Source organism: Cnephaeus nilssonii (genome assembly GCF_951640355.1).
Source record: "Cnephaeus nilssonii genome assembly, chromosome: 8".
NCBI lineage: Eukaryota > Metazoa > Chordata > Mammalia > Chiroptera > Vespertilionidae > Cnephaeus > Cnephaeus nilssonii.
The window spans coordinates 98,686,901-98,712,662 of NC_137079.1; the positions used below are offsets into that span (position 1 = coordinate 98,686,901).

Here is a 25,762-nt window from a genome sequence, read left to right on the forward strand (position 1 = left end):
CTTATCTTCTATAATTGAAACTTTGTAGACTTGAGTGGAGGCCTGGGCCTGCCAGGGTGTGCGGAAAGCTTGGCTTCCTCCATTGCCAGGGAAACCCAAGCCTCCCTCCTGCTCGCTCCATGGCCTCAGCCATCTTGGTTGGGGTTAATTTGCATACTCACTCCTGATTGGCTGGTGGGGATGGCTGTGGGTGTAGCAGAGTGATGGTTAATTTGCATATCACTCTTTTATTAGATAGGATGGTACTACATCAAACTGAAAAGGTTCTGCACAGCAAAGGAAACCAACAAAATGAAAATACACCCCACTAAATGGCAGAACATATTTGCCAATGATATATTCAATAAGGGGCTAGTATCCAAATTTTATAAGTAACTTATACAATTCAACATCAAAACCCCCCAAACAATCCAGTTAAAAAATGGGCAAAAGACCTGAATGAACACTTCTTCAAAGAGGACATACAGATGGCCAATAGGCATATGCAAAGATGCTCCAAGTCACTAATCATCAGAGAGATGCAAATTAAAACCACAATGAGATCTCACTTCACACCTGTCAGAATGACTACCATCAATAAATCAACAAACAACAAGTGTAGGTGAGGATGTGGAGAAAAAGGAACCCTCTCCAACTATTTGGTGAGAATACAGATTGGTGCAGACACTGTGGAAAAAAGTATGGAAGTTATTCAAAAAACTATAAATGGAACTGCTTTATGGCCCAGCAATTTCACTTCTGGGAATATACCAAAAAAATCCTGAAACACTAATTTGAAGGAATCTATGCACTCCTCTGTTCATTGCAGCATTATTTACAACTAGAGGCCCAATGCACAAAATTCGTGAAAGAATAGGCCTTCCTTCCCCGGGCTGCAGGCACCGGCTTCCCTCTGGTACCCGGGACCCAGGCTTCCCTTGCAGCCCCTGAAGGACATCTGATGTAATTAGCATATTATACTTTTATTATTACAGATAGCCAATATTTCAAAGCTTCCCATGTGTCCATCAGTAGATGAGTGGATTAAAACGCTGTGGTACATTCACACAATGGGATACTACTGGTCAGTAACAAAAAGAAGGAAATCTTACCTTTTGAAACAGCATGGATGGACCCAGAGATTGTTATGCTAAGTGAAATAAGTCATCCATAGAAAGATAAGTACCATATGATTTCACTTGTAAGTGGAATATAATGAACAAAATAAACTATCAAACAAAATAGAAACAGACTCATATATACAGAGAACTGACTGACATCTGTCAGAGGGGAGAGGGTTGGGGGACTGGGTGAAAAAGGTTAAGGAATTAAGGAAAAAGCAAACAAACAAACAAAAACCTCATTAGACACAGGCAACAATATAGTGATTATGGGAGGGAAAGGGGGTTGGGGATAGTATAAGAGGATAAAGTGGGGATAAATGATGATGGAAGGAGACGTGACTTGGGATGATGAACACACATTACAATATACAGATGATATATTATAGAATTGTATACATGAAACGGAAACCGGATAACCAATGGGTCAGGGCTGCCTGTCACTACTTGAGCCAATTCAGCAGAGACAGGGTTGAGCTGGCAGCATGAAAGAGCAGCAGGTCATCCACAAAAATCTGCCCTGCAAACCCCCTTAAGCCAGCTGCTTAGATAGGGTAGGATAAATACTACATGGGGAAATAGGCTGTGCATGCTGGGATGGGACTCCATTGTTTGGGCAACAAGGTTGTTAATCTTTCCATGATAATAGGTAGTTCTTGAGTGAGAATGGACCTTATTCCAAGGTTGACTCCCAGGTCCAAGGTTGACTCCCAGGGGGCTTACAACTCCCAGCCAGGTTAGAATGCACTTTCTTTAACCAGAACAAGGCAATCATGGTTAACAGAGCATGATTAATATTTCCCAAAACTATAGCTAGTTCCCAATATTCTATTTTTGCCCCTAACAAAACCTACATAATTTTATTAACCCAATGTTGCCCCAATAAATTCAATACAAATTAAAAAAAAGAAAAAGAAAGTGGTGGTAGGAGAACTGATAGAAGAGTTTGTGTTATCTGTCTAGATCCATTCAGGAGAGAGAAACCATTTAGAAATTTGAACAGGGAATGTGTAATATCAATAGTTATAATAAATTATAACAGGAAACTGGAATACCAAGGGAATGGTTAGCAAGAAATAAAAAGAACTCTAAACATATATGTGTTTGGAACAGCATATACAGTATAAGGAGTAGCCACTACCATTAGAGCTGACATTGAACCCAGGGAAGAGGCCCTCCAGGCCTTGTTGTGAAGAGCATGGCTGTAGCTCACTGAATGGTGGAGAAGTCATTCTGGTGCCTTGCTGGGGGAGCTCTGTCCTCTGGGACTTTCTAGACGTCTAACTCTCTCAGGAGTTGGTGAAGCTGTTCCTAGGAGGCTTCTCACTGCAGGCACTCTGCTACAAAACTGGCTGGAGTAGGGGGAATTCTGGAGGAAACTAGTCACTGGGTACTGTTTGCAACCATACACTGCAGGCCTACATTTTGCAGGAACTTGCTGAGTGAGCACACCAGAACCAGGAAGAAAAGCCTTCCTCCTGCATTGTCTCTTCAGTGTCCTTTCCTGACAAAGCTTAACATTGTGCCAGCTAGCAAAGGAAAAACAAGGGGCACAGATTCATTTTCATAGAACAAGCAATTAAGGGTAAATTTGGTGCTGGAAAGCAATCCTATATAATAAAGAGGTAATATGCAAATTAACCCTCATGCCCTCACAAGATGGCTGCCTACGACCAGGCTGACAGGGGGGTTAGTGAGGGACAACCAAATGACTGAACAAGCAGGCTGTGTGGGGTGACCAGGCTGGCGGGGGGGGCAGTTGAGGGTGACCAGGCCAGCAGGGGTGGCAGTTGGGGGTGACCAGGCTGACAGGGGCGGCAGTGAGGGGCGATCAGGCCAGCAGGGCAGGGCAGATAGGGGCAACCAGGCAGGCAGGCAGGTGAGCGATTAGGAGCCAGTGGTCCAGGGTTGTGAGAGGGTGCAGGCTGGGCTGAGGGGACACCCCCGCCCCCATGCATGAATTTCGTGCACCGGGCCTCTAATAAATTGATAACTGGCATTGTTGGTAAGACATGGAGTAGTTAAGGAGTCAAACTAACCTCTATGTGTTTATAAGCTACCTGCATCCTATGAGTAAAATAAATGATAATGTGCTTAATGGAAAGGAATAATTGATCAAATATTTATTATATCATAGTTCTCAAAGAGGAAAATAAGTAAAATATGAGTGTATGTGTGTGTGTTTGTCTTTATCTTCCTGGCATACTGGTTTCAGTATAAGGGTGCCAACACAGCTTTCATGGGAAAAATCTCTTCTTTTTTCTGAGATTATAATCATTTTACTATCTGTGTTTTTAGTGGTTTTAATATATATATATATATATATATATATATATATATATATATATATATATATATTAGTGAAATAGTAGTCCTAGTGAAAGATAGTTTTTGTTGTTGTGGCTGTTTTATTTGTCTTAAAATTTTTCCTACTTGGCAAAGAAAACCATCCTATATTAGTATTCTTTCCATTTAAAAAAAAATTATACTGGTCTATGAAATTCAAATCTGGAAACCATTGCACTCAACTAAGAATTTATTAATATAAATTGTGACAGGTCACTATCATTCTTTTGTGAAATGTATAAAAAGTTTTTTATTTAGAAACTGAAAAAAAAAATTGTCACTTTATATTTGACAACAATGACATATAAACTTATGAACAGAACTTAAATAGTAGCTAAGGCCATTCACTTTACATTCATTGTCTCCACGTAAACTAACCAGTTACAGATATTATTATCACTTCTTCAGATATCAAAAATCAGATGGAGTTAAATAATTCTGCAAGGCCTTATAGCTAGAAGAAAGCAGAGCCAATATTTAAATAGGAGTCTGATAGGCTCTAAAATGTCCCAGGATTTAAATGTCTGACTGCCTCCAAAAACCTTCCAGTGTCTAGGGAAAGACAAAAACTGAATTAAGGAGTTAAAATGGAATTTTCAAAAAATACAAAAGACCAATAGATCATATATTTTGCGTATGTGTACACACACACACACACACACACACACACACACACACAATTCCTAGAGAAAGGAAATGTACAAAGGAACTTCATAACTTATTTTCAAAGCTTAATGTATATCATGTACAAATAATTCAATGACTAGTTTCCATTTTCACTAAAGAAATATAAATTTAGTAGATTATACAGAGTAAACCAATGCAAATGTATTGTAATATACATTAGTGTATCAGAAAGGAATGTGTTTGTTGCAGATTTGACTAGCTGTGGCATAACCAAATATGAATTTACACGCATCAGGTATCAAGGTATCCACACGTATGGATCATTGCTGAGATTGTTTCAGTAGCTCAGTGTCAGGGGCCAAACCTCAACCTGATTCCCTGGGCCTTCCTCCCATGGTTATTCAATGCTGCTACAGTTTCCACCATCACATCTCCTTTTAAGCAAGAAGGGGACAAGAGTGTACCAGCTATATATGACTAATTTTATCAGCTTCTCTGAAACATCCCCAACTGACTTTGGTTTTATTCTCATTAGCCAGTGCTGGGTCAAATATCCTTACCACTGGTTGTAAGGGAATTGAGGAAAGCAAGGAATGACTTTGTCATGATTGGCTGAGACCATAGGTTAACCACACTCTGGCCTTGGGGCCAATTCAGGCCGTTCCTGTTGTTGTAAATAAAGGTGTGGTTTTTTTTTAAGTTTCAATGGAGCACAGCCCTGATCATTTATTTATACACTAGAGGCCCAATGCACAAAATTCGTGCAAGAGTAGGCCTTCCTTCCCCTGGCTGCTGGCACAGGCTTCCCTCTGGCACCCAGGACCTGGGCTTCCCTCTCAGCCCTGGCTTCGTCCAGAAGGTCGTCTGGAAGGATGTCCAGTCTAATTAGCATATTATGCTTTTATTATTATAGACTAGAGGCCCAGTGCATGAAATTCATACACAGGGGTGGGGGTCCCTCAGCCTGGCCTGCATCCTCTCCAATCTGGGACCCCTCAGGGGATGACCAACCCCTGTGGGATCGGGCCTAAACCGGCAGTCAGACATCCTTCTTGCAATCCAGGACTGCTGGCTCCTAACTGCTCACCTGCCTGCTGGCCTGATCCCCCTAACTGCTCTCCCCTGCCAGGATGATCCCCCAACTGCTCACTCCTGCCGGCCTGTTCCCCTAACTGCTTTCCCCTGCTGGCCTGACCCCCCTAACTGCTCTCCCCTGCCAGGCTGATCCCCCTAATTGCTCTCCCCTGCCAGCCTGATCCCTCTAACTGCTCTCCCCTGCTAGCCTGATCGCCCCTAACCACCTCTGCCTCGGCCCCACCACCATGGCTTTGTCCTGAAGGATGTCCGGAAAATGTCCAGTCTAATTAGCATATTACCCTTTTATTAGTATAGATTGCCTGTGACTGCTTTCATGGTACAGTGGTAAAGCTGAGTAATCATACCATCAGGCCTGAAAATATTTTCTATTTGGCCTATTACCAAAAATATTTCCTGTCCTCCAGTTTAGATCAGTCATGATCCATCACCTGAGGTTGACCACATGGACACTTCAGGGATAACTGAGCTTTCAATAAGTAAGGAAGGAGGAGGAAAGAAGATACTGCAAAAGAACCAACAGTTATGTCAGGTCACCTGGCCCAACTAATTATATACAAGATGAAAAAATTAAATACATTTTCTGTTTTAAGTCACAGGGTCATATTGAATATACAACTTTTTTGCTCCTTCATTTCCCAATGAGCCAATTAAGAAAATTAAGAAAGGTAGAATTTTGCAAGTATATAGAATTAAATGATATATAATGAATTCAGGAAGATGATCCCTAATTACTGACTTTTATATAGCACTGCCTAAGATATTGTCAAACTAAGTTTTAGACACATATTTTACTGATGGAAACTTCCATTTAAATTATTTATTTTAGGTCCTTGCATACACTGAGGGACTTCATGGAAAATGGATGTTCAGTGAGATACGAGCTGTATTCTCAAGACGTTATCTTCTACAAAACACTGCTTTGGAAGTATTTATGGCAAACCGAAGTAAGTCTCCTTAAATATTTTGAAAGAAAACATGCTCATATTTGAATTCTATTCATTTGCATGGTGTAATTCTGTCTCTGCTTTCCCTCCTGCTGTATTTCTCTCTGTTATGCCCTCACTAAAATAACAATATTAAGAAATTATTATGTTTGTAAATATTAATCTTAGGTTTATCATAGATAAAGTTATACAGAAAGGTGATTTCCAAGAAGATACATTACCTTTATAAATAATAGTGATAAGCACTTGAAAATTATTTCTGAAGTTGATGTTTGCTCTCCTGTACTTTTCTAAACCATGAATTTACTTCTTTCCACAGCCTCAGTTATGTTTAATTTCCCTGATCAAGCAACAGTGAAAAAAGTTGTCTATAGCTTGCCTCGGGTTGGAGTAGGAACCAGCTATGGTTTGCCACAAGCCAGGTAATTATATCATGTTATACATTTTCTATGGGTTTTATAAAACATACTTCATTTTTAATAAGACAGAAATATATATAAGGTTATACCATTATAATTATTATAATTAGTTGAGAACCAATGAAATTTCTTTCTTTGCAGGTTATTTGTAGGGAAAGAGGTTATGAAAACAACTATTTTAAGAATGACAGAATAGTTAAGACATAATTTTATATAACATATAAATAAGGAAGTAAAAAATTGATTGAATATCATAGCTAGTATATAATTAAGACGTTTTGCTTGGTGATCTTACAAGAAACATACCAAAAGCCTCATGATGTTTGTAATTATAATGTAATAACATATAATTTGTTCTTATAAATGTTTCTTCATTAAAGTAATAAAACTCCTAGAGTTTATTGAGATTTATAGTCATTAATTATGGTTTAGTTTTACCATTCCCTAAATTTTTCATCTAGGTATGTATGTACGTATGTATGTATGTATGTATGTATGTATGTATTTAACAGTACATGATTATATTTAATACACAACTTTGGTACAACCAAAAAGTAAAACACCACAGTAAAATAATAACAAAAAAACAGGGCATTTTATTTGCAATGCGAAAGAAATGCAGTAACAGAGACACTATAACCCAAGGAAACGGGAAAAAAGAAAATCCTATATAATAAAAGGCTAATATGCAAACAGACCGAATGGTGAAACAACCGGAACAACCGGTTGCTATGACATGTGCTGACCACCAGGGGGCATGTGCGGAACATGGTGGGCATTGGCCACGGTGGGATGGTGGAACAGGTGAGCGGGGGCGCCAGACCAAGGTGGGGAGCTGGTCGCCGTCATCGGGGTGAGCGACTGGTGATTACTGAAAACCCTTTGCTCCCGCGTGTCGTGGTCCCACCCAGCGCTCACACCTGCTGCCAGTGCTGGCCCCGCTCACACCCACTGCCAGTGTCAGCCCTGCTTGCACCCGCAGCCAGCTCTGGAGCCGCCACTCGCTCCTGCTGCCCGTGCCCAGTACCAGTCCCAATCACTCGGCGCCATCAGTGGGTGCGAGAGGCAGGTGCCAGCCCTGATCGCCCTTGAGGGCTTCTCCACCTCCCCCTGCTCCTGAGGGGCGGTCGGGGCAGCAGCCACTGCTCACACCCCCTGACAGCGCCGGCCCCACTCGCACCACTGCTGGAGCTGGTCCCAGTCGCTCTGCGCTGTCAGTGGGTGCGAGTGGGGCCGGCGCCGTCAATGCATGGGAGCAGCAGTGGTGGGAGCAGGGCTGCCGGCAGACGGGACGGGGGTTGCAGTGTGAGGGGCCGGGCCAAGACCCGCCCCTGTGCCTACCGCAGTCTCTCGGCCCACAGTTCCTTTCAAGGTGCACGAAGTCATGCACTGGGCCCCTAGTGAAATAATAAAAATGATGTGTAAAGATTAAACAGTAACAAAGAATAATTTCTCTGCAATAACACACTGTCACAGAATAAAAACATTGACACCTAATGTTTTTCAGTTTTGAACAGTGTTATATAGTTTTAACTCTCATAACTGAACACTGGGAAACAGATTGATGAGTATCTACAATTAGGGTGAAAGCTAATTTTGAATCAAAATATAAATTTTGAATATGCTTAACCTGAGTAATTCCAAGTGATTGAAATTATTACAACAAATTAGTTGAACAAATTCAAAGTGAGTTATATCAAAGTATGGTTAATGCAAAGAAAATATGTGGCCAGGATAAGCACCCTAAAACACTACTTGCCTTTCAATTTATCAACACAACCCAAAAAGGAAGTGCACAAAATCCATTGACAGTAGATAATAGCCTAAAGAGTACAGTCAACAATACTGTGATAACTATATGGGGCATGGTGGGTACCTGAAATATTGAGAGAAAACTTTGTAAGTATAGGATTGTATAACCACTATATTGTGCACCTGAAACTAATACAAAATAATATTGAATGTAAACTGTAATTAAAAAATAAAATCAGACAGTATATAACACTGGGGGGTACAATTAAAAGGAAAATAACATCTTGGTATTTTTAAAGCATCATTTTGAAATCTTATTTTATTGAAGAATAGAGGCCTGGGTAGGGTCCCTAGGCCTGGCTGGTGACCAGCCTGGGGCCTGTGGGCTGGGGGCAGCTCCTGAGTTGAGCATCTGCCCCTTGGTGGTTAGTGCGCCGTTCAGTCAATTTGCATATTAAGCTTTTATGATATAGGGTACTAACCTAAGTAGGAAACAGTAAATCTTGTGTATCAATAATATCAGTTAGTTTGGGGCTCCAAGTAACCGAATGCATGACTAAGTGTGGCTTAACAGATAGAGTTCTTTGCTTGTTAAGTTTTTGTCTTTAATGTAAAAGATCTGGAGTTGCTAGTATTGGCTCAGAGGTTCAGAGATGTTGGTATTCTTAGTTGGCCTTATGTTCGCAAAATAAGTACTTCTACTCCAGACACCACATCTTCAGACAACTGCAGTAAAGCAGGAGAAAGACACAATGGATTCTTCTTAGAGCATCATGTTTTCAGAAAGAATGTATTTCTCAGAAGCCTCCTGCAATCTTTATTTTAAGTCCCTTTTGGCCAAAATGGGGCACCTTCCCATTCCTAAAACAATCACTATCAACAGGAAGTATGTTTACTGGCTTAGCCCCCTAGAATTCAAGGAAAAATACGAACTCCTTGTTATCTCCAACTTGAAAAAAATAGGGTGTCTTTTGGCAATGAAGAAAGAGATATCAGCTTTGGGTAGATAAATTAAGTCCCTGGGAATTATTGCACAGCACTGCATGGATGGAAAGGAAAACTAATCTTCGTCTGTCTCCCCTCAAGTAGGCTACAGTCACTTAAAAGACAGGGACTATGTCTTATTTATCTTTTAATCTATAGGATCTAGCATAGTACCTAATTGTAGAGGTGATTTTAAGTGCTATTCAACTGGAATTACCTTGTATTGTAGTGAATCTATTCTCTTTAAGCTTACAGTATAAAAGCAATTTACTGACATGTGCGCACATGCTCAGATATTTGCCAGTAGACTGACAAGATTAAATTAAGAAACTAGTAGATAATTAAATAGTTATATAAAATACAGGCCAAACGAAAAAGTGCATTTACTCTATCAAGAAAATGTAGTTAATTTTGCAAGACTTGGTCTTATTGAATCTAAGCTGACTGATGGTAGTCACTACTTCCTTTCCCTGGTGCTTACAGACTATTTAATCACCAATTCAATAATTTTTCCAGGAATTGACATTAAGAACTCACAAGGAGTTCTATATCCTTTTTAAAAATAATCTGCCTCTTGGCATCTTTCCCAGTGACCATGATTCTTCAGAGATTACCGATATGGGTTTCTCAATGACACGTGTGTGATTTCCTTATAGTCTTTAACTTGTCTGGCTCTGAATTAATTCAAAACGACCAGAGCTCTTCTACCATCTGTGTTACCTATGATGAGCATTATTTCCTTTTTAGCCACATTCAGTCTTTCGGAAAATCATTATTCTTGATAGAAAAACTGGAAACAAAATAGATGTTCAGTAGTTCTGGTTCTGCTGTTACTTAATACAACCATTCTATCTTTAAATTCTGTCTTCACATGGCAGAAGGGAGCTCTCTGTCCTTAATTCTTAAAACAACCACATTTTAAAAACAAGTGGATTTGAGAGGAGAGAAGATGATGGACAAATAGGCAGACCTTTCTTGCACCTCCTCCCAGGGCCAAACTAGAAATAAAACTGAAGTGGGGAACATACACCTGGAATTACCAACTGAGGTCCAGCTGAGGAGACTTATATCGAGGAAGGACAGAAAATACCTGGAGACCGATAGGAAGGGCACAGTCCTGAGGCCCTGCCGTGGGCAGCAGGCTGGTCAGCCACGCGTGAGGAGAGATCCCTACGGGGGGCTTTTCCCTTAGGAGACAGAGGCCCAAACAGCAGGCCTGAGATCAGCAGCCCATGGAACATCCAGATGTAAAAGGCAGCAGGGCTGCTGGCCTCCGTGGAGTCTGGAGCCAGTATATTGGAGCCAGCTGAGGAAAAGCTTCAGTTCTGTTTTGGGTTGTGTGTTTTTTGTTTGTTTGTTTTTAAACCCAGAGCACAGGAGTTTTCATTTGCAGCTACTCAGCCAAGGCTTTGGTGCAGGGAGGGTCATGCAGACTTGAGGTGCCTCAGGAAAGGCTGGGGTGGGAAGCATTGCAGGGAGCGGGGAGGGGAGAAGAGGTGGAAAAGCAGCAGTCAGGAGTCCTGCACTCGGTAGGTCATACACCACCAAACCGAAACAACCATTTTTCCTGAGAGGATCTAGCCACTCCCAGAAGCCACAGCTCAGGAAAAGGAAAAAACCCTGTCCTAGATGACACAGCCAACTACTCTCAGGAGCTCTGCTGGCCACACTCTGCATCTTGACCTTTGCAAAATGGAAATAGCTGCAGAGGCCAAGCCTATAGGTTTGAACAGCCTCAGGGAGGCGCTGTCCTAGGAACTATCCTGGGAAGCTGACTGGTGCCTCTACCACACTGGAGAGCTGATGGAAATGCCAGGATTTCCGCTGATCCCACTGGACTGCATACCAGGATCTCTGCCCAGCCAAGGGCAGAGTAATATTCCGGACCACTCAGAGATTTAGCTCTGGGACAGGGGAACATACCCACCACTCACTTTGCCTGAAATCCGGACATCACCTCCTCCTCATGGGAGACGCGGAGGTCTAGACTCCTGATTCTGCCTAAGCCCTTTGGCAGACAGACCTGTGAGTGATCAAGATTGACAGCTGCCCCGGGCCCCCTGCTGCAACAAAACTGCTTTAAGGGAAGCCTGGCCCCTCCTGCGCACGGTCAGGTCCCTTGGAGACAGACACACACTGTAGATCCATGCGGGCTTCAAGCAAGTTACCGAAAGCCAAAGGAGGGGGCGCGGGGAGCGGTGAGCACCTGGTGGATCCTACGACCCGTGGGCGCCGCTGACGCGTTCCCCGTGGCCCGGTGCGTTGGCCGCTGCCCGGAGCGGATTCCACCGAAGCCTGACTCTTCTGGAGGCTCTAGACCCGGAGCAGAGGAGGGCCGGCGGCCGCCGACGAAGCATGCAGAAGGGCTAAGGCAAGAGCCCCCAAGATCTCTGGCTTTTCTTGTCTGAGCTTGTTGCCACACCCTCTAGAGATAAAATGGAATGCACAGAGGCAGCTGCTTTAAGGTGAACTGCCACCGAGGTTGAGCTCAACATGCCATTAGTGAAAAGAAATATCGGTCCTAGGCACTTGTGCCACACAGCGCTGACGAGGGGCATTAAGAATGAACTAGGGTGTGTAACCAATATTTCCTTGGCAAATACAATTAGACAATTAAGTAGCCTAAGTAAATATGCTGAAGGTATATTTGGAGAATTATTCAGTGAAGCACATAGTTTTTCCTTCAGAGTTAACTCATTACAAGAACGTGTGGACCGTTTATCTGTTAGTGTTACTCAGCTTGACCCTAAAGAAGAATTGTCTTTGCAAGACATAACAAGGAGAAAGGCTTTCCGGAGTTCTACAATTCAAGATCAGCAGCTCTTCGACCGCAGGACTTTGCCTGTTCCGTTACAAGAGACATATGATGTTTGTGAGCAGCCTCCACCTCTCAATATACTCACTCCTTAGAGAGATGGTGGTGAAGAAGGTTTGACGTTTTATACCAATCCTTCATATTTCTCTGATTTATGGAAAGAAAAAATGAGACGCAGAGGAAAAGAGGAAGGAAAAGAGGAAGCAGAAGCAGAAAAACCTAGATCGTCCTCATGAACCGGAAAAAGTGCCCAGAGCACCCGGTGACGGACGGGAGAATGGCAGAGGCTGGGCCAAGGTCCGGAGCTGGCTGACGATGATGCTAAGCTCTTACATAAGCATAATGAAGTTGCTAATGGACCGGCCTCTCGTTTTGAAACAAGACCTCCAACATACGTGGATCATATGGACGGATCTTACTCACTTTCTGCCTTGCCATTTAGTCAGATGAGTGAGCTTCTAACTAGAGCTGAGGAAAGGGTGCTAGTAAGACCACATGAACCACCTCCACCTCCACCAATGCATGGAGCAGGAGATGCAAAACCCATACCCACCTGTATCAGTTCTGCTACAGGTTTGATAGAAAATCACCCTCAGTCACCAGCTACAGGCAGGACTCCTGTGTTTGTGAGCCCCTCCCCCCCCCTACCTCCTCCACCACCTCTTCCGTCTGCCTTGTCAACTTCTTCATTAAGAGCTTCCATGACTTCAACTCCTCCCCCACCAGTACCACCCCCGCCTCCACCTCCAACCACTACTTTGCAAGCTCCAGCAGTACCACCACCTCCAGCTCCTCTTCAGATTGCCCTGGAGTTCTTCGCCCAGCTCCTCCTCCAATGGCACCTCCTCTAGGACAGCCCTCCCCACCGGTCGCTACAGCTGCCCCCGTATGTGAGACCATGCCAGTTCATCCACTCCCACAAGGTGAGGTCCAGGGGCTGCCACACCCCCGCCACCGCCTCCCTTGCCTCCACTGGCATTCCACCATCATCACCTGTCACAGTTGCAGCTCTTACTCATCCTCCCTCTGGGCTACATCCAACTCCATGTACTGCTCCAGGTCCCCATGTTCCATTAATGCCTCCATCTCCTCCATCACAAGTTGTACCTGCTTCTGAGCCAAAGCGTCATCCATCAACCCTACCTGTAATCAGTGATGCCAGGAGTGTCCTTCTGGAAGCAATACACAAAGGTATTCAGCTGCGAAAAGTAGAAGAGCAGCGTGAACAGGAAGTTAAACATGAACGCATTGAAAACGATGTTGCCACCATCCTGTCCCGTTGTATTGCTGTGGAATAGAGTGATTCAGAAGATGATTCAGAATTCGATGATAGATTGGTTAGAGTAAGGAAAATGTATTGATAAATATTACAAAACTGAATGCAAATGTCCTTTGTGGTGCTTGTTCTTTGGAAATGTTTGATCATTCCAGTGTTGTGCTTTTTCCCCCTTAAGATAAATAACGCTTTTCTTCCATAATTTTTTATTTCTAAGAAAAATATTAGCATACATTCCAACTAAGTGTTTTACAGTGGCTTATCTTTTTTATTTTTCCCTGAAAAGACACAATTTGGTCAAATAAACCACTAAGTATTAAGCATGGACAGCTGTTGTTAGAGTAGCAGATTCAGTTTTTTGATATATCTTAATTGTGCACTTTGTGAATTTTAATTTAAAGAAAGCAACTGATATTGAAATCTTGAGGACAGCTGTATCTATTAATGAGCCTTATTCAATTTCTTGATGTTTTAAAAGAAGAAACACTGACTTGATTATATGAATACACTCAGAAAGTACATTTAGCTTGTAGTATTGAATTCTCTTAAAGGAATGCTTGAATTTCTTTAATTATTGTTTTATTGTTTTTAAATACTTGCTTTCTTTGAATGTTTAGCAGTACCTCTTCCCACTTATATATTGTGTGGTACGATTTTGCTTGCCTATAGAGTTTGAAGATTTCCATGTGAAATACTCTGACATAAACATACATGTAACTTACATACCTGTTAAGAATGATTTAATAAATGGTTCATTTTAAAGGGAAAAAAAGACAAAGGAGGACAGTTTCTGACAGTGGTTAGCACCTAAGTACCTCCTGGGAAGCCCGGAATTGCAGACAGAACAGTCAGTGACAGTCATCAGAAGAGCAGGATCCAAAGAGCGCTCCCAGGAGGCACTAAACTTGGCTGAGACGAATATTACCCCTCCCCCCTTTTTTCCTTTTTTTTTCTCTTCCCTTTCTTTTTTCTTTTTTACTGATCTGCTTTATCTGCTTTATTGATTTGTTATTTTAGTCTCTCTTATTTCATTCACATATCCAATTTTTCTCTTCCCTTTTCCTACTCAAATTTTTTTCTTTTTCTCCAGCTTTCTCATCTTTTTTTTTTCTTTTCTTATTTTGAGTCTATCTACTTTCTTCTCTACTTTCCCTTTCAATTTTATTTTATTTTAAACAGTTTTTCTCCCCTACTCTTTATTCTTATTTTCTTTATTTCATTTCTCCCATCGTATTCCTCCACCCCCTTTTTTGTTTTCTTTTCTACTTGTACTTTTTTTTCTTTTCTTATATCATACTTGTTCTCTTTTATCTTTCCTAATTCTATGGTTGTTGCTTTTGTTGTTGTTGTAGGGGTCTTGTGTATGTTCTTGTTTTGTTTCTTTTCTTTTGTGTTTTGTTGTGTTGTATTTTGTTCTGTTTAGTCAGTACCTCCACAAAGAGCTCACACGATGTGATCAGGGGTGAGCCTCAGAGTCAGCCAGCCTGAGAGGAGATTCCATCCATGAACGGGACAACAACATGAAGACCCAGTTCCAATAGGAGAACCCAAATAACTCAAAAAATGGGCTTTCCTAGAACACGCAACTCAGGAGATGCACCACTGGGTCCCACAAAACACCTACTACATAACATCACTCCACAAAGTATGGGCAGGATAGCAGTTTGATTAATACATAGAATAAATGCAATGGGACAGCAAATATGGGGAAACAAAAAAAACAACAACCCCCAAATGAAAGAAAAGGAGGTATCAGCAGAAAAGGAACTAAATGAAATGTAGGCAAACAATTTGTCAGATAAAGAATACAAAGTAATGGTTATTAGGGTTCTCAGACAACTTAGTAAAAACTACAAGCAACTTAATGAGAATTATAAGGAGCAGAATGAAACTATACCATCATGAAAAAAACAGATTGAAACAATGAATAAGAACCATTATGGCTTGTCTCATTTTCGGTTCTTACAAGTGTATTTCTAGTATCACATGATCTCACGCATCTAGGGGAAATAATGAACAACATAAACTGATGAACAAAAACAGACCTGGAGACAGGGAAGCATCAATCAGACTGTCAAACCTCAGAGGGAAGGTAGGGGAGAGTGGGGGAAAGGGGGAGAGATCAACCAAAGGACTTGTATGCATGCATATAAGTCTAACCAGTGGTCATGGACAACAGGGGGGTGGGGGCATACGTGGGGAGTGGTTTGGGATGGGAATGGAGGGATGAGGACAATTATGTGATACCATAATCAATAAAGAAATTTAAAAAAAAAGAAAAAAAAAGAATCAAGCAGAAATGAAGAATGACATAGCTGAAATAAAGAACACCCTGAAATGATTCAATGGTAGGCTAGAAGAAGCTGAGAACCAAATCAGTGAATTAGAAGACAGGGTAAAAAACAAACAAACAAAAAACACCCATTCAGAGCAGGAATTGGGAAAAAAAATTAGAAAGCAGGTGAGTCTAAGGGAGCTTTGGGACAACATGAAACTTAACAACATTCACATCATAGGGGTAACAGGAATAGGGTAGCAAGGAATAGAAAACCTGTTTGAAGAAATAATGGCAGGAAATTTCCCTAACCTGGTAAAGGAAAAAGTCATATAAGTTCAGGAAACACAGAGAGTCCCAATTAAGATGAACCCCAAAAGACCCGCACCTAGGCACATCATAATTAAAATACCAAACAATAAAGACAAAGAAGGAACCTTAAAGGCTGCAAGAGAGAGAAAGAAAGTTACCTATAAGGGATCTTCCATTAGACTGTCAGCTGATTTCCCAATAGAAACACTTCAAGCAAGAAGGGAGTGGCATGAAGTATACAAAGCAATGAAAAGCAATGGACTGAATCCAAGATTACTCTATCCAGCATGACTATCATTCAAAATCAAAGGTGAAATAAAGAGATTTGCAAACAAACAAACAAAAAAAGGCTAAAAGAGGTTTTTATTACTGCAGAAATGCTAAAGGGACTATTATGTAAGGAGAAATATAGAGAGAGGAACACAGGCATAAACAAAGAAAATGACAACAAATAAGTACTTATTAATAATAACCTTAAATGTAAATGGACTAAATGCTACAATAAAAAGACGTGGGATAGCTGAATAGATAAGAAAAGATGACCCATATATATGCTATATACAAGAGACTCAACTCAAACAAAAGACTCACACAGAATGAAAGTGAAGGGATAGAAAAGAATTTTGCAAATAAATGGAAATGAAAAGAAAAAGTTGGGGTAGCAATACTCATATCTGACAATATAGAGTTCAAAATGAAGGCCATAACAAGAGATAATGAAAGCCACTTCATAATACTAAAGGGAATCAATACAACAAGAGGATATAACTCTGTAAAACATATATGTACCCAATACAGGAGTACCCAAATATATAAAATAAATTCTGGAGGACTTAACGGGAGAGGTCGACAGCAATACAATCATAGTAGGGGATTTTAATTCCCCAGTGACATCACTGGACAGAGGTTCTAGACAAAAAAAAAGAAAAAAGAAAAAAGAAAAATCAACAAGAAACAGAAAGCCTAAATGACACACTTGATCAGATGGAATTAATTGATATTTATAGAATATTTCATCCAAAAGGTACAGAATATACATTATTCTGAACTGCAGCTGGGATATTTTCAAAAATAGACTACATGTTAGGATATAAACTAAGTCTCCACAAGTTCAAGAAGATTGAAATCATATCAAGCATCTTCTCGGATCACAATGGCATGAAATTAGAAATCAACTACAATAAAAACACTCATAAACATTCAAACACATCGAGGCTTAATAGCATGTTATTAAACAATGAATGGGTTACCAAAGACATCAAAGAAGAAATAAAAAACTTCCTGGAAACAAGTGAAAATGAACATGCAACAACCAAAAATCTATGGGACTTCCTGAGAGGGAAGTTCATAGCACTACAGGCCTACTGCAAAAACAAAAACAAACAAAGAAAACAAACAACAAGAAAAACTTGTGATAATCTAAACCTACACCTTAAAGAATTAGATAGAGAGCAACAATAAAAGCCCAGGGTACATAGAAGGAATGAAATAATGAAGATCAAAGTGGAAATAAATGACACAGACTAAAAACAATGCAAAAGATCAATGCAAAAGAACTGGTTCATTGAAAAGGTAAACATGATTGATGAACCTTTAGCCAAACTCATCAAGAAACAAAGAGGGAGGATCCAAATAAACAAAATCAGAAACGAAAGAGGTTAAGTAACAACTGACCCCACAGAAATAACAAAGTATCATAAAAATACTATAGACAACTATATTCCACTAAGCTGGACAACCTGTATGAAATGGGCAAATTCCTAGAAAAATACAATTTTCCAAAACTCTCAGGAAGAATCAGAAAACCTGAATAGGCCAATACCTACTGATGAAACTGAAACAGTAATAATAATAAAAAAAAACTTCCAGCAAACAAAAACTTGGTACTGTCATAAGAACAGGCATATAGATTAATGGAACAGAACAGAGAACCAAGGAGGCAAGAGCATACAATAGAAAAAATAGTCTCTCCCATAAGTGGTATTGGTAAAATTGGACAGGTACATACAAAAAATAATTATTTTTTTTCTTTCTCTTCTGCTTTCTCATCTTTTTTTCTCTTCTTATTTTGGGTCTATCTACTTTCTCTTCTATTTTCCCTTTCAATTTCTTTCTTCTTCTTTTATTTTAAGTGGTCTTTCCTCCCCTATTCCCTTACTCTTTATTCTTATTCTCTTTTTTTCATATCCCTTCATATTCTTCCCCCTATTTTTTTGTTTGTTTTGTTTTGTTTTCTTCTTGTAGTTTTTCTTTTCTTTATCATTCTTTCCTTTATAGATAATTAATATTCAACTGAGGAGCCAAGAGCATACAATAGAGTAAAAATAATCTCGCCCATAAATGTTGTTGGAAAAATTGGATAGGTACATACAAAAAAAAAATTAAACTAGACCCCCAACTTACACCATTCACAGGAATAAACTCAAAATGGATAAAAGACTTAAATGTAAATCATGAAACCATAAAAATCTTGGAAGGAAACATAGGCAGCAAATTCTCAGACATCTCTCACAGGAATATGTTTGCCAATACATCTTCTAGGGCAAGGGAAATGAAGGAGAAAATAAACAAATGGGACTACATCAAAATAAAAAGCATCTGCACAATCAAAATGAAAAGGGAGCCCACAGCATAGAAAAATATATATGGCAATGATACATCTGATAAGGGGTTAATTTCCAAAATATATAAGGAACTCATACAATTTAACAAAAGGAAGAAAAACAGTCCAATTAAAAAATGGGCAAAGGACCTAAAGAGATACTTTTCCAAAGCCGACATACAGAAGGCCAAGAGACATATGAAAAAATGCTCAAAGTCACTGATCTTCAGAGAGATGCAAATTAAAATGACAATGAGGTATCACCTCACATCTGCCAGGATGGCTGTCATCAACAAATCAGCAAATGACAAGTGCTGGCAAGGATGTGGAAAAAAGGAAACCCTAGTACACTGCTGGTGGGAATGCAGACTGGTACAACCATTATGGAAAACAGTATGGAGTTTTCTCAAAAAATTAAAAATGGAATTCCCATTTGACCCAATGATCCCACTTCCAGGAGTATATCCTAAGAAACCCAAAACACCAATCAGAAAGAATATATGCACCCCTGTGTTCATAGCAGTGCAATTTATAGTAGCTAAGATCTGCAAACAGCCCAAGCGCCTATCAGTAGATGAGTGGATAAAAAAGCTGTGGTACATTTACACCATGGAATACTATGCGGCTTAAAAAAAGAAGGATCTCTTACCCTTTGAGACAGCATGGAGGGACCTGGAGTGTATTCTGCTAAGTGAAATAAGCCAGTTAGAGAAAGATAAGTATCACATGATCTCACTCATATGTGTAATCTAATGAACAAAATAAACTGATGAACAAATAGATCCAGAGACATAGAAGCATGGAACAGACTCATGAATCTCAAGAGGAAAGGTGGGAGTCAGGGGAGAGATTAACCTGGGAATTTATATGCATACTAGAGGTCCGCTGCACGAAGATTCATGCAAGAATAGGCCTTCCTTCCCTCGGCTGCTGGCACCGGCTTCCCTCTGGCACCCAGGACCTGGGCTGCTTCGCTCTGACTGCTGCCAGGCACCCACTGGGACCTGGGCTGCTTCGCTCTGGCCACTGCCAGGCACCTGGGACCCGGGCTGCTTTGCTCTGGCCGCTGCTGCCACCCACCGGGACCCGGGCTGAGGTGGTCAATGCCACCTCATGGCGACCAGTCATTTGGTTGTTTTTTATTATTATGAGATGCATAGCTCTTGGACACAAGACAATAGTAGTGAAGGCCTGGGAGGGTAAGTGGGGGTGGGGGTGGAGGAGGTCAATGGCAAAAAATAAAAGGGGGGCATTTGTAATACTTGCAACAATAAAGATACATTTTTAAAAAATAAATAAAAACAAGGGGATTCTTATTCAATATTTCAGATAGGAAGTTTTCTATTTAAATAAGTTATTTTGCCCAAGATAATAGCTCATTCTCTTATAATTTCTATTCTGTGTCCTCTATCAAAGTGACCCACATTGTTCATAAGAAAAATACCTTCACTCCTGCATAATGATTAAAAAACGCTTGCCCATTTTCTGTACTCTATACTGATTACCATTGCTTTATTAATGTATTTTCTATTCAGATAGTCATTACAATTAATTAATTTTGGATTTAATTATATTCTTCACTTACTAAGGATACACCTGGCTGTAGTCATAGGGTCAATTATTTTAAGTGGTCATCATTTGTTATGATACTTAACACTTTTTATTTGAAGGCAATTTTGCCTTTATCTTATCCCCCAATTCTAAAAGCATTATACTGTAGCCCAAATATATACCAAATATTCTCATTCAAACATCTAAACTTGTTACAGGAATTTTGAATAGCCTTATTAATTCCCCATTTTCTTCTTCATATGACTGAATTAATTTTTTGAGCACTACATCTACCTTTAGCCATTTTTCTGTTAAGGTAGATGACCAATGATTCAAATCATTAAGTATGTACTTGATGAGACCCCATTATGCTAAATATTGCTAAGCACAATGGATATAACAGTAAGTAAAACATAGTTTAGTTCCTGCTTTCAGTGAGTTTATAGGGGGAAAGAAGGGACAATAAATAAGAAAAACTAATCCTTTCCCTGAACTTGATAATAATCTACTTTTCTAAATTTATAAATTATGACCACATTTTTCTTCTTCATTATTGTATACTCTAAGAATGACAACTTTTTCCCATGATTCCCATTATTTATACCTATTAGAGTTTTTAAAAAATTTTAAAGACTTATTTTTACTGATTTTTGTAGAGAGGGAGAGAAACATTGATGTAAGCTGGCTACCTCCTGCAAACTTTCTACTGAAGATCGAGCCTGCAACCTGGGCATGTGCCTTGACCCAGAATTGAACCAACAACCTTTTGGTGCATGGGATGACACCCAATCAACTGAGCCAAACCGGCCAGGGCCCTATTTGGGTTTTTAAATACCTATCAGGGTTTGTTTGGTCATTGGTTTTGGGGTGGTAAGAATTATTTTCAGACCAGCAATTTTCTTCTTAAATTGTCTGTGTTCAAAATGTCAACAAAGGAATTCAAAACTTTATTATATACATAGCTTTTAGCAGACTAAATGTGCTGCAGTTAAGAATTTTAGTCAGATTAGCAAGAATGTGATTATAATAATAACAAATGCATATTGGAGTAAGCATCCTATATAATGAAAGGGTAATATGCAAATTGACCCTAATGGTGGAATGACCAGGAATGACTGGTTGCTATGACGTGCACTGACCACCAGGGAGAAGATGCTCAACACAGGAGCTGCCCCCTGGTGGTCAGTGTGCTTCCACAGGGGGAGCGCCGCTCAGCCAGAAGCCGGCTCATGGCTGGCCAGCACAGCGATGGTGGAAGCCTCTCCCGCCTCTGCGACAGATCTAAGGATGTCTGACTAATGGCTTAGGCCTGCTCCCTGTGGAAGTGGGCCTAAGCCGTTAGTTGGACATCCCCTGAGGGCTCCAGGGCTGCCAGAGGGATGTCTGAGTGCCAGCTTAGGCCTGTTCCCCAGCGGAGTGGGCTTACGCTGGCAGGTGGACATCCCCTGAGGGGTCCCGGCTTGTGAGAGGATGGAGGTCAGGCTGAGGGACCCCCCCCCCCCCCCCCCAGTGCATGGATTTTCATGCCCTGGGCCTCTAGTATGGTTATAATAGCAGCACAGTGAAAATTGGGCTAAGCATAGTTTACTAATTATTTGATAATTCAGAAAACATTTTAGCATGTTGCTATGAATCAGGAGGAAATTTTGTAACATAAAATAGTTGTGTGGGTGGAAGTGGTCCTGGGAAAATTTTGCATGTTGGTGTCAGTATGGATAAAAATGTGGAAGTCCTTTAGATAGCTCTGTGGAAAGCATATTATAAATTAACTAGAGGCCCGATGCACGAAATTCTTGCAAGGAGCTCAGCCCCTGCCGCCAGGGGGGCCAAAGCAGAGGCAGCTGAGCGGCGGCTGGGGGCCTCTGCTGCCTCTGCCTTGACCCCCACCCACCACGGCAGCTGCCTCTGCCTTGGCCCCCACCCACCACGGCAGCTGCCTCTGCCTTGACCCCCACCCACCACGGCAGCTGCCTCTGCCTTGACCCCCACCCACCACGGCAGGTGCCTCTGTCTTGACCCCCACCCACCACGGCAGCTGCCTCTGCCTTGACCCCCACCGCTGTGGCTTCTTCCGGAAGGCCATCTGGAAGGACGTCCAGTCTAACTAGCATATTACGCTTTTATTATTATAGATTGAAAATGCACAGCATTATAGAATTAAAGTATGAAATATGTATACCATGTACCATTGCAATGATTGGAATCATTAGACGGGAGGTTCTTTGGAAGTTAATAGGGTCTATTATCTCAAAGTAGGGCCTGGTGCACAAAATCCGTGCACAGGTGTGGGGTGTCCCTCAGCCTGGCCTGTGCCCTCTCACAATCCTGGGCCCCTTGGGTTGGGTCTCTAGGCCTGGCTGGTGATCATGGCCTATCAGGGCTTTCCTTCCCTCAGCTGCTGGCAGCTGGCCCCACCCCCGCTGCTGCCACTGCTTGTCATCTATGTGGTGCTGCTCCCCCTCCCCTGCCACTGGTCACCTCCCTCTGTGGGCAACAGGCATGGGGTGTGATTGCTTGGCTGGCCTGGGCCTCCCTCTGTGGGGTGATCATGGGGTGATGGCAGGGCCCTCTGACCAATTGCATCGCACCCACCTTGGCTGGCCTGGTGCCAGCGTGTGTCTGGAAGGTCATCCAGATGGTCATTCTGCTGTTCGGTCGATTTGCATATTATGCTTTTATTATTATAGGTATGTATAGCTAGGAATAATATGAGACCAGACTGCTACAATTTTATTAGGTTGATGTTTTAAACATGGAGTTACACATAATTATTCTTAAAATTCTTAACTCAGATTTGAACTTGAGATAACGTGTTCCATCCCATCCTACATCCTTCCTTCCTTTTCCTTAACTAACATATATTTAGCTCCTATTACAAAAAGACAATGTCTATTGAGATTCCATTTGAACATAAATATTAGATAATAATACATGAATGACAAAAATATTCTTAAGTCCACAGTTCCTGGAAGCCCTGGACGTCACAGTGAATTCATAGGAGCGCTTGCAGGGCATTTTGTATTTTTTAGGGAAACAACAATATCTGTGAAGCTACCACACAAATTCTTAGCTGGAGTCAGTTTTAAATTTCAACATTAGGTAGCACTGTATTCTTGACATCTTAACTTTGTGAAAAACAAAACACAACAAAAAAACAAGTACTGCATGAAAATTTAATGTGGAAAAGGAAATGCAGGTGGTGGCATCAGATAGGATTTCCAGGATTAAGAAGCTCTGAAATGCCCAACCGGTGCACATCTGTTTAGCAATTGTGGTTTTTTTTAAAAAAATAAAGTAAAAACATTATTTTCTTTTCAATATGTAGTATATTTTCAACATCTATGAAGTTGTTAACACTTAAATATTTATTAAGCTATTTAGACCTAAGTACTTAATAAACAGAACTGTTAGGTGTTTCTCTTGGGCCAGGGGCACCATGAAAATAATTCCTGAGACACTAAGGGCAGCATGAATTGAAAAAATTTGGGAACCTCTGCCTTAAGTGGTGCTCATTTTAGAAACTCATTAGCCTAATCATACTTTTATAAATACAGCCAGTTTTCATTATTTTTTAGATAAATAGATTGAACCTTGAGAGTCTGATAATTTACACAGTTTATCCTGATTTACTCCCTCAGGCCATCCTATATAATAAAAGCATAGTATGCAAATTGTCCCCTCGACTGGGAGTTCATCTGGGAGAAGGGAGGGAGGCCCCGGCCGGAGGCGGCGGCAGTGGCCAGGGACCCTACCAGTGCATGAAGTTTGTGCACTGGGCCTCTAGTTCTTGTATATTTTCTGAATTCATACAAGTTCCCACTTGTTTGTTTTGTATATCATCAGAGCAATATGAGCTGTATGGGTATAGACTATGCATGTGGGCACACTGTGTAGAGCCATTATTATATAAGGTTTAAGTCAAATACCTATTAGCTAATACCAGACTACCTAGCTTCTTAGCATGGAGTAGATTTTCTATGTTGTTTACATATATTTTGACTTATTTTTAATGTAGGACCACATTTTTAGTATTGTTAACTTGTAAAATACCCATTTGCAGCCATATTATTCAAATAGGTACTTTAATAGTTTATCCTGAGTAATTACATATCTGCTCTATAATAGAATTTTTAATATTGCTAATGTCTATAATTGAAATATTTTTCAAATTTATCTAAGAAGGATAAACCATAGATATTTTAAATTATTTAAAACATTTTATTATTTATTCTAAATTATTTTAAATGTATTAGTTGATATTGAATTTTTAAAGTAATGAGTTAAAAGAGCTTATGTTTGTTATGGTTTACTTAATTGCTAGGAGGATATCACTGGCTACTCCTCGACAGCTTTATAAATCTTCCAACATGACTCAGCGATGGCAAAGACGGGAAATTTCAAACTTTGAGTATTTGATGTTTCTTAATACGATAGCAGGTAAGACATCTCATTCTTTAATCTCATAATCTGTTTTATTCATCAAAATCATGGGTAATGTGACTTTATGGAATACATTTTCCTCTTTGGAATTCAAATGCAGCATTAGACTAAATATTGAAGCACTCACATGAAATGTTATCAGAAATTATACAAGCCAGTACCAAGGTTTTAGATGCATTTATTGTTGAAGAGGCTTTTCCCTGCTGTCCTCTGCTATTTTCTCTGCTGACAGCTTTGTCTGGAGGTTTATTAGAGTCAACAAACCATTGCCAGAGAGTGACTGGAAATAATAATGGGAAAATGTAATTTCACTGTTTTGTCATTCTCAGCAATAGCAGCTAGACAGGAGAATGACAACAGGATCTTCCTAGTACAGATGTCACCTGGATTATGGCATGATTGGGTCACAGCATTATTTTATTTTACTTAAAATCTTCAAATAAAAATATAAAATCAGATTACATTTCTAAATGATGAGTAACTGCCATCATCCTTGGCAGTAGCATGCTTATAAATTAAAAGAGGGTAGTGGTTCTTTTTTTCTGCTAAATCAGTGGTTGTCAGTTGTTAAATATCTCTATGAGATTTAAGTACCTCTTTCTTTTTTCCTAAAGTTAAACCTTAAAAGCCCTTATTCAGGTTGAATTATAGTTTACTTTTGTAAATCAGGTGCTACCAAATATTTTGCAATCAGATGAATTTAAATAACTACATTATTATTGTTCTGTTATAAATGCATGCTCAGAACCATGCATATAGAACTGTATTCTCTGAATTATTGCTTAAAAGGATTACTGTGTAATATTATTCTTTATAAATCTATCATATATATGTGAATATAAATGCTAAAGGTATATATTAAATATGAATGATAGATATGTATTAAATAGGCAAAAGTACTCAATTTATCAATAAAAAGGGATAAAGAAGTTTGAAATGTTTTGCATTTTAATCATTTAATAAATATTGTAATATTAGTGCATTTACTAATAAGATACTAGTGGTAGAGTCAAAAGGATTATTTTATTAAATATATGAAATTTTATTGTATATTTTATATACACATGTCCATTGTATACATGTCTTCTGATATCTTCATGATATATCTATATGTATAAAAGCCCAGTGACCGGAATGAAAGAATGACCAGAGCAACCAGTGGCTATGATATGCACTGTGACAGCCAACCAGCCTGATCTGGGTTCTGATCAGACCCCCCAC

At 40.2% G+C, this 25,762-nt stretch overlaps 1 protein-coding gene and 1 pseudogene across 6 annotated transcripts in view; both read left to right on the forward strand.

Moving 5' to 3' along the window:
• The window catches only part of NBEA (neurobeachin), an 873,840-nt gene that overhangs the window by 708,232 nt on the left and 139,846 nt on the right, over window positions 1–25,762 (forward strand). For all 5 annotated transcript variants that reach the window (XM_079778900.1, XM_079778901.1, XM_079778902.1 and 2 more), the window contains 3 exons: window positions 5,998–6,115; window positions 6,435–6,537; window positions 24,423–24,538. In XM_079778900.1, the coding sequence (XP_079635026.1) occupies window positions 5,998–6,115; window positions 6,435–6,537; window positions 24,423–24,538 (337 nt within the window). The remainder of the gene's footprint in view (window positions 1–5,997; window positions 6,116–6,434; window positions 6,538–24,422; window positions 24,539–25,762) is intronic.
• LOC307104257 (actin-binding protein WASF1-like) lies at window positions 11,381–13,432 on the forward strand (annotated as a pseudogene). The gene has a single exon. The product of its transcript is annotated as an actin-binding protein WASF1-like (transcript).